We start from the raw sequence: 13,720 nt of genomic DNA on the forward strand, positions 1-13,720 counted from the left end.
ATAATGAGTATTGTCAATAGGCTGAAAAATATATTACAAATTATATAATACAAAATAATAAATAATACAATTTAATTAAATATATGTTTTTATAACAGACATTGTCATTAATTATACTGAAAATGTGTCATCATGCATCAATATAACAATAAATAGTAATATATACCTACATATAAACATTTTAATAAATGAAAAACATAAGTCTCTGAGTGGCATTTGAGTGCTGCAAATATTTCTAAAGTTCTGAATCGATTCATTGAAATTGAACTGATTCCCTAAAATGAAGTCGTCATTTCAACAGTTTCAAGCTCAAACTGCATTTTGCTCTGTGTTTGGTTTCTTTATGCAGCTCTGGAGTCTAAACTAGTTAGCCAGTTCTGTGAGGATGAGAACGGGGCCCTCTTCTTCAACCGCATTTCCAACAGCTTGAATGGAAACAACGGCTATGGCTACAATAATGGCCAAGAAGGCACTTACTCATACGGGAATACTGTTTATGGGAACAGATTTCAGGAGGCACTGGACAGATCGACGGGTCACACCAGAGGCAGAGGACACAGCATACCTCTCCCCATCAACCCCGGCCCTCTCAAAAAACAGGTCAACTAACATAACTAACATTTGAATTTCATTTATTCTCTAAACTAATGCAAAGTGATTTGAACCAGTGTGTTGTGGCTGCTGTGCAGGTGGAGGATGACTTTGAAGGGGAGGATCTTGACATAAAGACACAAACTCAAGGTGGAGGCACTATTGCTGTCGTCAGTAAGACTGTCCAACCTGTACAGCCAGGAACCTCTTCGTCATCATCTTCATCATCAGTATCAGTATCTTCATCAGGGTCAACACATTCTACCTCGGTGAATGTGAACGCAAAGCCTCGTCCTGTAGTGATAAAAGGTAATAAGAAAACACATTTTACTACACCAATATTCTCCAACGAAATGGAAAATTCAGTCATTTACTCATCTATATATCAGTCCAAATCTACATGCTGTTATTTTAGGACCCATTATGCCCTACTACAAAGTCTTGATTTAGTTTTTTCGGTCTACTAGAATAAGATTTTGTACTTTAAACTTCAAAAAACACCTTGTTTTTCTCATATTTTACATTATTGTAGCACCTCTCTTCTGAGTCTGTCGGTAATGCTCTGTTTAGTTCCTGTCTCTATGAAGCCCCTCCTTCCGAAAAGCACAATGTGCTCTGATTGGTTGGCTGGACCAGTGTGTTGTGATTGGTCAACCACTTTTAGCATGTTTCGGAAATGTCACGCCCCTTACCATAACAGTAGCTACATTTACATGGACACTTTTCCTTCAATCTGAATGAATTCGTTTCAATTGTTGAATCCGAACTCAGTGTTTACTTGAACACTAAATAAAGTGATCGGGATCGCATTTATATGTCACAAGCTTCTGATCGGATTTAATCTTTTAACATGCGCACACCGCACGAATATACAGAGTTTCCCGCTGTTGTTGCATACTTACCATCCTCCTTTTTTTTGTTTTAAAAAAAGCAGACTTAATATTTATCTATTTCGGGTCCTAATTAGGACACATGAACCGTTGAGTCGTGCTGCTTGTATTTATCAAGCAGTAAAAGCGCCTTTTCTCGAGCCCAAAACCAATCGTCTGTGGATGAGAGTATGAAATAAGGACTGGTGGGTTATTATCCTGCACCACTTCACAGACGATGAGTGGAAAGAGAATTTCAAAATGACAGGAAACTCACTTAAGAAATTAAGGTTTTTAAGAAAAACTTTCCAGGATTTTTCTCCATATAGTGGACTTCAACAGTTACCAACGGGTTGAAGTTCCAAATTGCAGTTTCAGCGCAGCTTCAAAGGGCTCTACACGATCCCAGACGAGGAATAAGGGTCTTATCTAGTGAAACGATCAGTCATTTTCTAAAAAAAATAAAATTTATATACTTTTTAAACACAAATGCTTGTCTTGCACTGCTCTGCGATGCGCCACACATAATCACGTTGGAAAGGTCACGTGTGACGTAGGCGGAAGTACCGATCCAGTGTCTACAAAGCGAACGTGCAAAGACTAAGTCAAACGCCCTTTACAAAAAAAAGGTAAAACAACGATGTTGGACGATTTTGAAGTTGGAGGAGAAAATGAGATGGAGTTTTTCGCCCTACCGCGGTACTTCCGCCTATGTTACGCATGACCTTTCCAATGTGATTACATAATGTGTGGCGTATCACAGAGCAGTGCAAGATGAGCATTTGAGGTTAAAAAGTATATAATTTTTTATTTTTTTTAGAAAATGACTGATCGTTTCACTAAATAAGACCCTTATTCCTCGTCTGGGATCATGTAGAGCTCTTTGAAGCTGAACTGAAACTGACATTTGGACCTTCAACCCGTTGAACCCCAGTGAAGTCCACTATATGGAGAAAAATCCTGGAATGTTTTCCTCAAAAACCTTAAATTCTTTTCTATTGAGGAAAGAAAGACATAAACATCTTGGATGACACGGGGGTGAGTAAATGATCAGGAAATTTTAATTCTGAATTGAACTAATCCTTTAAATGAGAAATATTGTGACGTGTTCATTCTCAGAAGAAAACTCAAGAGTACAACATTTCAGGGAGTTCAGAAACAGTGAGCACTGATATAGAGAATATCTCCCTTTTGTGCTTTTTCATGCTCAAACAGTAACATTACACACTAAAGAAAGCTGAAAGTGTAAAAAAGCATAATAGGTCCTCTAAGTGTAGGCCTACTGATCTTACTTTCTCTTCTTGTGTGGTGTGTCAGAATCAGCTCCCCTGGATCCCCGGTGTCTGCTCAGTCTCAGTCAGGGTACCTGTAGAGACTACATCATTCGCTGGTACTACGACAAACAGGCAAACGCTTGTGCTCAGTTCTGGTACGGAGGCTGTCAGGGCAACGACAACCGTTTCCAGACAGAAGAAGAATGCAAGAAGATGTGTGTCCTCAACAACACAGGTATTATTCACTCCTGCAGACATAAATTCAATAGTTGTTATAAAACCTAAATATTGACAAAAATAAATATTGTTAATAGGCTGATAATTATAACACAAATTATATTTTTTATAATATAAATAATAAAATTATATTAAATATGTTTTTATTATTTACTATATGTATATTAACACCATTGTGTAAAGCAAGAATTATAATACAGCAAAAATCTAGTTAAAATAATCAAGGCATGTTTTCGATTTACATGTTTAACTATTTTCATGTACATGCACCAATATAATAATACATAGTAATATATATCTACATATAAACATTTTATCTCTGAATTCTCCCAGTTAATTTTCAGGGAATGTTCTAGGTTTAATACAAGTTATTTATTATTTATTACAATTATTACAATTATTATTGTTACATTTATTGAAATTAAGCTTTAAACACTTCCCATTCTGGGGTTGTTATTGTTAAATAAAACTAAAACAATTAAAAAATTAAAATGTTGGTAATTGAAATAAAGCTTAAATAATATCAAATATAAATATTAGATGAGAAAATGTAAACTTAAAAATTAGCAATTAAATGAAATAAGTTGAAGTCTATTAAATCTACTAAAACTAAAAAATAAAGCTATATACTGTATACATATTTTAAAAAGAAAAAGAAAAACTAATAAAAATTACAAGTACATAAACTAAAATTAAAATGAAAACTGAAAATTCTAAATATAAAATATAAATATAATAGTATGTAAAAAAATATCAAAATAACAATTTGTGGCTTAATGTCAATTATGGTTTTAATATAAATTTAATATAATTTTAAAATAAATAACTTCCACTCCTAAATTACAGTAACTCTTGTATGAAACTGAACTGATTCTGTTCTGGAAGTTTTCAAAAGCGAAATTGTGAAATTATTTTTGCAAAAGCACTGTGAATTTAGTAAAAATGAAGGGATTTGAGATGTAAAGTTATCTAAATCATTCTTTTGTGAGGTGGAACTACTTATTGAGGTAAATAAACTTTTGGTTATGCATTACATACTTGAGAACGTTATATAACAAATACTGTCAAAAACAGAACTTTCCTTTATAATGTTCAAAGCTTTGCATCTTTCTGCCATCTTTTACTGACTTTTTCTGCCTTTGTTTTTACAGCTGGCTAAACTGGATGAAGATCTACATCGGTCTTTCTACACTCCACCTCAATAAATGAACTTTATGCTGGTGATGGTGTATCGCAATGACAGATGCACACTTCGGTCACTTCTTTTATATCATAAAAATGTTCCCCAACTTTAAGTGAAAATCGTGGTTTGCCAGAAAATTCCATTAATGGTGGGGAAGAAGTTAAGCTCAGGATTTGGAGAAAATATATATGCATTTTAAACATATTAATAAGTCTAAAGATATCCACAAACAAGTGCCTGCTGAAGTGAAACACGGGTGTTATTGTGAAGCTGCCATGGCCATTCATTCACATGCAAAACAAACATTGCTTATTCTTATTCTTGGTATCCTCTGAGAATCTGTGCACTGCTCTACATGTGACAGTTGTGACATGCAGAAACATTATTTACAACCTTCACTAGGAATTGATTGTATATATATATGTTTTGTTTTATTTAAAATTTATATACAATTTGTGACTTGAGTAAGCCACATGCAGGATTTAGCAGGTTGCAGAAACATCATGATGTCTTGAGGGTTTTATAGGGATCATTTTGTAGGGAGTAAAAGAATATCAAGTAGTCAAGTCACTAAATTGTAATAATTTTAATGCAATTATGATTTTCAAAACAGAAAACATTTTGTATATATTCTTTTTTCATGTGTCACAGTAGCTTTATAGTGTTATTCAGACAAAATAGTTCTGCAATCCTGAATTTTGTATTCAAAAGAATGTTTGCCATTTTTTATGAACCAACCCTGTTCTGTTTGTTGTCTGAAATAATTGTAGACATGGACAATTTGACTGTTTTATGCAAATGATATTTTTGAAGGTATTCTTTTGTGGAATTCTTGAATAAAATGTTTGATTAATAAAGACGTCCAATTTTGTGCTTGTCATAACCTTTTCTACATCTAAATAGCCATACATCCATGATAGATATGATAGATCCATCTGCCAAATAAGTCTTTTAAGATGATAAAAAACACACACACACGTTGTAACCATAAAAATTCACAAGTCATTATAGTTTAATATTATAGCTTATTTTATAATCATATAAATGTAGGATATTCAGATACAGTAATAAAGCAATGGTATTGTGATGAGTTCTTATTTGAGAGAGTTCATTTTAAAGGGTTAGTTCACCCAAAAATGAAAATAATGTCATTAATTACTCACCCTCATGTCGTTCTACACCCGTAAGACTTTCATTCATCTTCTGAACACAAATTAAGATATTTTTGATTAAATCCTGCATAGACAGCAATGGTATTTCCTCTCTCAAGATCCATAAAGGTACAAAAAACATATTTAAATCAGTTCATGTGAGTCCAGTGGTTCTATCTTAATATTATAAAGCGACGAGAATATTTTTGTGCGCCAAAAAACCCCCAAAACGACTTTTTAACAATATCTAGTGATGACCGATTTCAAAACACTGCTTCAGAGCATTATGAATCTTTTGAGTCGAATCAGTGATTCGGATCGCGTATCAAACCGCCAAACTGCTGAAATCACGTGACTTTGGCGCTCTGATTCACTGATTCGATTCGTAAAGCTCCGAAGCTTCAAGATGTAGTGTTATGAAATTGGCCATCACTAGATATTGTTAAAAAGTTTTTTTGTTTGTTTTTTTTGGCGCACAAAAAATATTCTCATCGCTTTATAATATTAAGGTAGAACCAATGTACTCACATGAACTAATTTAAATGTTTTTAGTACCTTTATCAATCTTGAGAGAGGACATACCATTGCTGTCTATGTAGGCTGAGCCATCGGATTTCATCAAAAATATCTTAATTCGTGTTCTGAAGATGAACGAAGGTCTTACGGGTGTAGAACGACATGAGGGCGAGTAATTAATGACATTATTTTCATTTTTGGGTGAACTAACCCTTTAACTACAAAGCCCTGTCAAAACTGAATAGATCTAGATCTTCGAAGTTTGTCCCTTGCGAACCGCCGTACTCACTGATGTTACCGTGGTGACGTGAAGACGCTCTGCTCTGATCTAAAGCCTCTTACCAAGCGAGCCTGAAGGTTTCAGTTCTTATAATCAGAGGAAAAACATATTTACTTAAGTTTAATTAGCTTATAAAACGCTGCTTGATCATGGCGTCAGTGTTAGACGCACTCTGGGAGGACAGAGACGTGAGATTTGACATCACATCGCAGTAAGTCCTCGCGCTAATCTGCTAGCTCAGAAGCTAATGGCATTCATTCATTAAATCGTGAACTAGCAAGACGCTTTATGCATTTTTCATGTCGATGGATGTAAATTAAGCGTACAAGTGTTTCCCTATGATGTGTTTGTTGCAATCATACAGGCCTCGAGCCCTCAAACATTCATATTCATCATTCATTTGAGTCAGTCAATTAATATAAAGTGTCTTTAAAGATTTTAAACATTCTCTCAGATCAATAAGGTGTTTATAGTTATATAACCAGGGTTATTATTGTAAATGTTCACTAAAACTATTTAAAACATTTGTGTTAATTGAAATAAAGCCGATTTTTAAAAAAATATATATATAATTATTAGATGAAAAACAAAATAAACGAAAATTAGAAATTTTGTTTTGGCAACTAACTGAAATAAGTTTAAGTTGAAGCACTAAAATGGGAAATACTGGGGGAAAAGATGGAAATAAAACTAAACTAAAACTAAAACTGAACTAAAATAAAATGATCCTAAATAGTAATATTAAAAACTAATAAAAGAAAAGTACTAAAAATTTAAACTAAAAATAAACATTTAAAATATAAAAATAAAGACTAATTAAAAATATTTATAAAAAATATTATAGTATAAATACTAAAATAATGCAGTTAGGTATAATTATACAATATAAATATATAAAAAATGCATATAAAAATATAATATAATATAATAATGCCTTAAGGATTGTCACACTTTACACTTTGTTTTACACTTTATTTTGATGATATGTGCTAAAACTACAAGGTGCTTCCTAGAAAAAAATAATGCTTTATACAAACAAACACTTTTCAATTATACAGGTGCTGGTCATATAATTAGAATATCATCAAAAAGTTCATTTTTTTATTATAAATTATTTTTAAACATGAAACTTTCATATATTCTAGATTCCCTACATGTAAAGTAAAACATTTCAAAAGTTTTTTTTTTTTAAATTTTGATGATTAGAGCGTACAGCTCATGAAAGTCCAAAATCCAGTATTTCAAAATATTAGAATATTTCCTAAGATCAATCAAAAAATGGATTTGCAAAACAGAAAAGTTCAAGTTCTTTAAAGTATGTTCTTTTGTGCACTCAATACTTGATCGGCAGGACATATTACAGCAAATGACTTGCTCCTAGCACAAATTACTGCATCAGTGAAGTGTGGCATGGAAGTGATCAGCCTGTGGCACTGCTGAGGCACTATTGAGGCTTCAGATCATCTGTATATTGTTGGATCGACTGTTTCTCATCTTTCTCTTGAAAACATCCCATAGATTCAGGTCAGGCATATTGGCTGGCCAATAAAGCACAGTAATATCATGCTCAGCAAACCACTTGGAAGTGGTTTTTGCACTGTGGGCAGGTGCTAAAGTCCTGCAGGAAAAGGAAATCAGCATCTCCATAAAGCTTGTCAGCAGATGGAAGCATAAAGTGCTCCAAAAACTCCTGGAAGATGGCTGCATTGACTTTGCACTTGATAAAACACAATGGACCAACACCAGCAGACGTCACGGCCCCCCCAAATCATTATTGACTTCAGAAACTTCACACTAGACTTCAAGCAGCTTGGATTCTGTGCCTCTCCAGTCTTCCTTCAGACTCTGGGACCATGATTTCAACATGAAATGCAAAATTTACTTTTATCTGAAAAGAGGACTTTCGACCACTGTTCACTGTCCAGTTCTTTTTCTCCTTAGCCCAGGTAAGATGCTTCTGACGTTGTCTCTGGTTCAGAAGTGGCTTGGTAGTCCTTTTCCTGAAGATGTCTGAGTGTGGTGACTCTTGATGTGCTGACTCCAGCTTCATTCTACTCATTGTGAAGCTCTCCCAAGTGTTTGAATTGGCTTTACTTGACAGTATTCTCAAGCTTGCGGTCATCCCTGTTGCTTGTGCACCTTTGCCTACCCAATTTCTTCCTTCCAGTCAACTTTGCATTTAATATGCTTTGATATACGCTCTGTAAACAGCCACCCCATTCAGTAATGACCTTCTGTGACTTACTCTCTTTGTGGAGGGTGTCAATGATTGTCTCCTGGACCATTGCCAAGTCAGCAGTCTTCCCCATTAGTGTGGTTTCAAAGAACAAGAGATACCCGGAATTTATACTGTAGGGATGGTCATTTAATGAAACTCAAATGTAAATATTCTAATATTTTGAGATACTGGATTTTGGACTTTCATGAGCTGTACGCTCTAATCAACAAATTAAAAAAAAAAAACTTTTGAAATGTTTTACTTTACATGTAGGGAATCTAGAATATATGAAAGTTTCATTTTTTATAATAATTTACAATAAAAAAATGAACTTTTTCACGATATTCTAATTATATGACCAGCACCTGTAAGTCTTTATAAAATCATGGTCATATACAGTGTGTGTGTGTATATATATATATGTATATATATATATATATATATATATGCACCCATAACCCATTTATTTTCCTCTCAGATAGCAGCAAGTGATTTTATGTTTCATTTAAGGCAGATGAAAACCAGACCAGGTGAAGCTCTCATCGACTGCCTGGATTCCATTGAGGACACAAAGGGAAATAATGGGGATAGAGGTGATTAAATGTGGCCATTTCATCCTAATAACTTGTGGTTACCTTCATTGGTTTCTTATTAGATTACTGGCATGCTAAATATCAATAATTGTCTTGTTTATATTGTATATTGTTTTGGTTATTGTAATGTCAAGTCTTGTTTTGTCTTCATATAGGAAGACTCCTAGTGACCAATTTGAGGATAATCTGGCATTCATTGGCACTGCCAAGAGTCAACTTGTGTGAGTAATTGAGAAATATTAAATAATAATGTTTCAGCTCTTCATAGTGAGCCTTTGTCGCCCTCTATTGAACAGAATGTAATTAGGGTTAATTACTACAATGAAAAGATCTAAAACTCCAGTTTTTATTGCATTGGATTCATTCATGCATCTGAGGGATGTTTACCATCAGTTGAACTGTCAGTCATTATCTGACACATTCTGTCTTTTGTGTTTTTTAATAGCTGTGGGATACAACTGTATTATTAATATCACCACGAGGACAGCAAATTCAGTGAGTCATCTTCCTTCATGTTCCTTCACATCAGAATCACATTTTAATAGTCCATGTAGATGATGTCAAATTCCCTCTTTTTTTTCCCAGAAACTGAGAGGTCAGACCGAAGCACTTTACATATTAACCAAATCTAATAACACTAGATTTGAGTTCATATTCACGAATGTGGTCCCAGGAAGTCCAAGACTGTTTACATCAGTCATTGCTGTTCACAGGTACTTGTGTTATACATAATGACAAGATTAGTGATTTTAATTTTCTCCAAATTTGAGTTGGCATATTGGCTTTGTTTTTGTTCATTAACAAACTAATCTTCAAATCTACAGTATAGCGAGATCTGTGGTTTAATCAAGGAAATCTATTATGTGAATTGCATAAAATTAAATACCACATTTTTAATGTAAAGCACTATTTTGAACAGGAGAAAAATATGTTTTAGTAGTTTTAAAAATGTAACAAGATGAAGTCATGGGTATGTATTGTAAGCTTAAAAGCGATATTTATTTAGCACAGCACACAAAAGATGAATGATTGTTTGGATTTAGTATAAAAATACTAAATGGGTAACTTAGAAAATTAAAATTAAAAAGAGGTTTTTGAAAAAAATATGGTCACCTTTTTATAAAATAAATTATTTCGAAAAAAGATTATTATAGGAAAGTGTCAATAAAAGGAAATGTAATTTTTGCATAAGATAAAGCATGGAACAAATGATCATGTTGAAATTATTGTCATTTATTTATTTACTTTTATTCGTTTAGTTGACCCAAATAATATTACTTAGACATGTAAAGTATTAGATACAATAAGGTATATAAAATATTACCAAACTAATTATTTCTGTTTCTTGCAGAGCGTATGAGACTTCCAAAATGTACCGGGATCTGAAGCTAAGAGGAGCTCTTATTCAGAATAAACAGCTGAGGCTTCTGCCACAGGAGCAGGTGTACGACAAAATTAATGGAGTCTGGAACCTGTCTAGTGATCAGGTATTTTCAGTGGATTAAAATATTATTTATTGTTTTAGTAGGAATTTAAAGTCTGTTGTTGTGACCTTAACCTTTATACTCTCTTTGGGTCATTTTGACACGACATTCATTTCCTTTTAATTTTTAAAAATTCAGTGTTCATCGGAGTGGCACAAGACCTTATCAGCTTTGTCACACTTGAAATTGGAATAAACACAACAAATTGACTGGGTTCAAGTAGTTTTTGCGGTTGTAAAAATAGTAACAAATTCTTCCCTCACGGGTCAAATTGACCCCCATAGGAATGAATGGGAAATGAGGGAAATTGTAAATAAAAAAATAAATAAAAAAAATCTGGCACAACACACACACACACACACACACACACACACACACACACACACAGATGAAGGGATGAGACCATAGAACATCCCCAATAAACACACATAAATAATATACACACAAACACCTAGAAATTCCCATTAAAATGAATGGGGGGCATACTGTATAGTGACAATGCAGACCACATACAGACATGAAGTGATCAGATTTGAACTTATTTACAATGCAGAACAATGCGCACATGCACACACACAATGAATGGTAAAACTATAACATTTTTGGAATAATAACTTTTTTCATTCTGAATAAAAATCAGCATATTCTAATACATATTCTTCAATGTTTTACTTGTTTGTTTTTTTACTGTTTTTTTCTGCTGTCCACCTTACTCACTTGAATTATTGTAATATCTGACATTTCAACATAAATACAAAACTACAAAAAGCTAACAAAAATGCTCAAAATGATTTTGTAATGTCTAAATAAATACATGCCTGAATTCATAAACAAATGGGACTTTAGTTCCCAATGGTCCAGTTCATTTGCTCCAGGCCATCTAGTGGCAATAGTCATGAAATGCCATGTTATATTTTTATTTTTCCGTAAGAGGTCAGCAGAGCAGAGACCCCCAATGCATGATTTTTTTTTAAACTGAATTTTGCATGTACTGCAGAGAAAGAATGTGCTTATTTTTAAAGTTAACATTTCATTATTGTTAAAATCTAGTAATTTAGGAGTTAAATAAAATAATAAATAACAAAAAAATCTCCCAAAAAATGCATTAAAAAAATAGAAAAACGATTTAAGCTTTCTGGACAAAAAAAAATGAAGTGTAAGTTTAATGCTGAGTCACGAGGGAAGGATGTGTAATTAAGCTTTGCCTTGTGTTTCAGGGTAATCTTGGAACGTTTTTTATAACTAACGTGAGGATAGTGTGGCACGCCAACATGAACGAGAGCTTCAATGTCAGCATTCCCTATCTGCAAATTGTGAGTGTTTCTTCTGCTTCTAAAGACAAAAAATGAACCATTGGTAATAAGTTTAAATTTATTAAAACCATGTTTTCTTTTTCTTATCCCTTTGTTTGAAGCGCTCCATAAGGATTAGAGACTCTAAATTTGGACTTGCTCTTGTGATTGAGAGCTCTCAACAGGTAAGTTTTGACCAGGATCCAGATCTCCAGAAAAACCATCTATATATATCATAGTATGTGACCTATAATTGAGCCAAAGCAATATTTATGTTACAAAAGATTTCTATTTCATATGAATGCTCAGACAGGAGGATATGTGCTGGGATTTAAGATCGATCCAATGGACAAGTTACAAGATGCAGTGAAGGAAATCAACTCCTTACACAAAGTGTACTCAGCAAACCCCATTTTTGGTGTGGAATATGAGATGGAAGAAAAGGTAGTTAAAAAGATTTGTTTTCATGTATAGTGAAATGTGTGATAATATTAAAAACGGTTGTTTTGAAACTGTATTATTGGTATTCCATAATTTTATTGGGTGCTGTCTGTTTTGTGTTGTATCTAAAACACCATTAGCTGAGGTACATCACTATTACACATGCCTCCACTTTTCTGTAAAATCAATGCAAAAAGTCCACAAATAACATAAAAATAAATGACCTTTCTTTCTCAGCCTCAGCCTCTGGAGGAGCTGACCGTGGAGCAGCCGCCTGATGACGTGGAGATTGAGCCAGATGAGCACACGGATGCTTTTACCGTGAGTTTTACCTCATATGCTACTCTCAGAGATAATGATGCTCTGCTTTCAACACACAGTGTTGTGTGTGTGTGTCACATGCTGAAAATAGCTGATCGCTTAAGCCACAACTCACAATGTCCCACCAACACAGACTTTTGTTGCCAGGTATCAAAAATGTTTACACCGAGCTCTGATGATTCTGACATTGAGAATGTTTAAGATTTACCTTACATTTTATTACATATATAAACACTGCTTTCTATATCTTTTCATCTCAAGGCTTATTTTGCAGATGGAAATAAGGTAAACCTATCTATCTATCTATCTATCTGTCTGTTTGTCTGTCCGTCCGTCCGTCCGTCCATCCATCCGTCTATCTATCTATCTATCATCTGTCTGTCTATCCGTCCTTCTATCTATCTATCTATCTGTCTATCCATCCATCATCCATCTGTTTATCTGTCCATCCGTCCTTCTATCTATCTGTCTATCTATCTATCCGTCCATCTGTCTATCCGTCCATCCATTCATCTGTCTATCTATCTATCTATCTATCTATCTATCTATCTATCTATCATCTGTCTATGTATCTGTTTATCTATCTATAATCTATCTATCTATCTATCTATATTGTCTATCTATCTATAATCTATCTATCTTCTGTCTATCTATCTATCTATCTATATTGTCTATCTATCTATCTATCTATCTATCTTTTAAATGAATCTTTTTTTCCTCTCCTTAAGCAACATGATCGTGAGCCGGTGTTTTCTGAAGAACTGGGTTTGGCTATAGAGAAACTGAAGGATGGATTCACACTACAGGGACTCTGGGAAGTCATGGGTTAAAAAGCTCAAGCACTCTGTACAGTTATATATTTTGGCATTGCATTGTTTGATACATTGTTTACATCCAACATCAAGAATTTTGTAATTAGCAAAATGTCAGAGTATTTATTTGCTATTTGATAATTACATATGTTTACAAATCATATTTGAGCCAAGTGTAAGTTAAGAAAAAATTAAGTTAGTTTTGTATATATGAATATTTGCATATAAACAGAAACATTTATATACTGTATGTATTAAGTATAAAATAATATTTGTATATTAGAAACTGTAAGCTTGTTTGGCCTAGAGAACTCTACATGCTAATTTTGCTGTTGTGTTGTAATAAAATTATGAGAGAATGTAATGTAGGAAATTGTTTTTTGTGTTTAATCTGTTTTCCAATACCTGTATAAGCAGTTTTGATATCAGTGGCTTGATCAAACCATCATCACATTCTG

General features: G+C 33.6%; 2 protein-coding genes across 2 annotated transcripts in view; both read left to right on the forward strand.

Moving 5' to 3' along the window:
* Window positions 1-5,013, forward strand: part of col28a2a (collagen, type XXVIII, alpha 2a) — a 37,461-nt gene extending 32,448 nt beyond the window's left edge. Inside the window, exons 33-36 of the mRNA XM_051906663.1 lie at window positions 350-600; window positions 690-900; window positions 2,778-2,969; window positions 4,123-5,013. Of these exons, the coding sequence (XP_051762623.1) occupies window positions 350-600; window positions 690-900; window positions 2,778-2,969; window positions 4,123-4,130 (662 nt within the window). The 3' untranslated portion in view covers window positions 4,131-5,013. The remainder of the gene's footprint in view (window positions 1-349; window positions 601-689; window positions 901-2,777; window positions 2,970-4,122) is intronic.
* A 1,084-nt stretch (window positions 5,014-6,097) lies between these two features.
* Window positions 6,098-13,626, forward strand: bbs5 (Bardet-Biedl syndrome 5). The gene is made up of 12 exons (XM_051906289.1): window positions 6,098-6,312; window positions 8,830-8,912; window positions 9,068-9,133; window positions 9,358-9,407; window positions 9,498-9,625; window positions 10,264-10,399; window positions 11,614-11,709; window positions 11,811-11,873; window positions 11,998-12,132; window positions 12,367-12,450; window positions 12,712-12,735; window positions 13,179-13,626. Exons 1-12 carry the CDS (start codon window positions 6,251-6,253, stop codon window positions 13,278-13,280), a joined length of 1,029 nt encoding a protein of 342 aa, XP_051762249.1. The 5' UTR covers window positions 6,098-6,250; the 3' UTR covers window positions 13,281-13,626.
* The last annotated feature ends 94 nt before the right edge of the window (window positions 13,627-13,720 follow it).

This window comes from Ctenopharyngodon idella, chromosome 9, assembly GCF_019924925.1.
Source record: "Ctenopharyngodon idella isolate HZGC_01 chromosome 9, HZGC01, whole genome shotgun sequence".
NCBI lineage: Eukaryota > Metazoa > Chordata > Actinopteri > Cypriniformes > Xenocyprididae > Ctenopharyngodon > Ctenopharyngodon idella.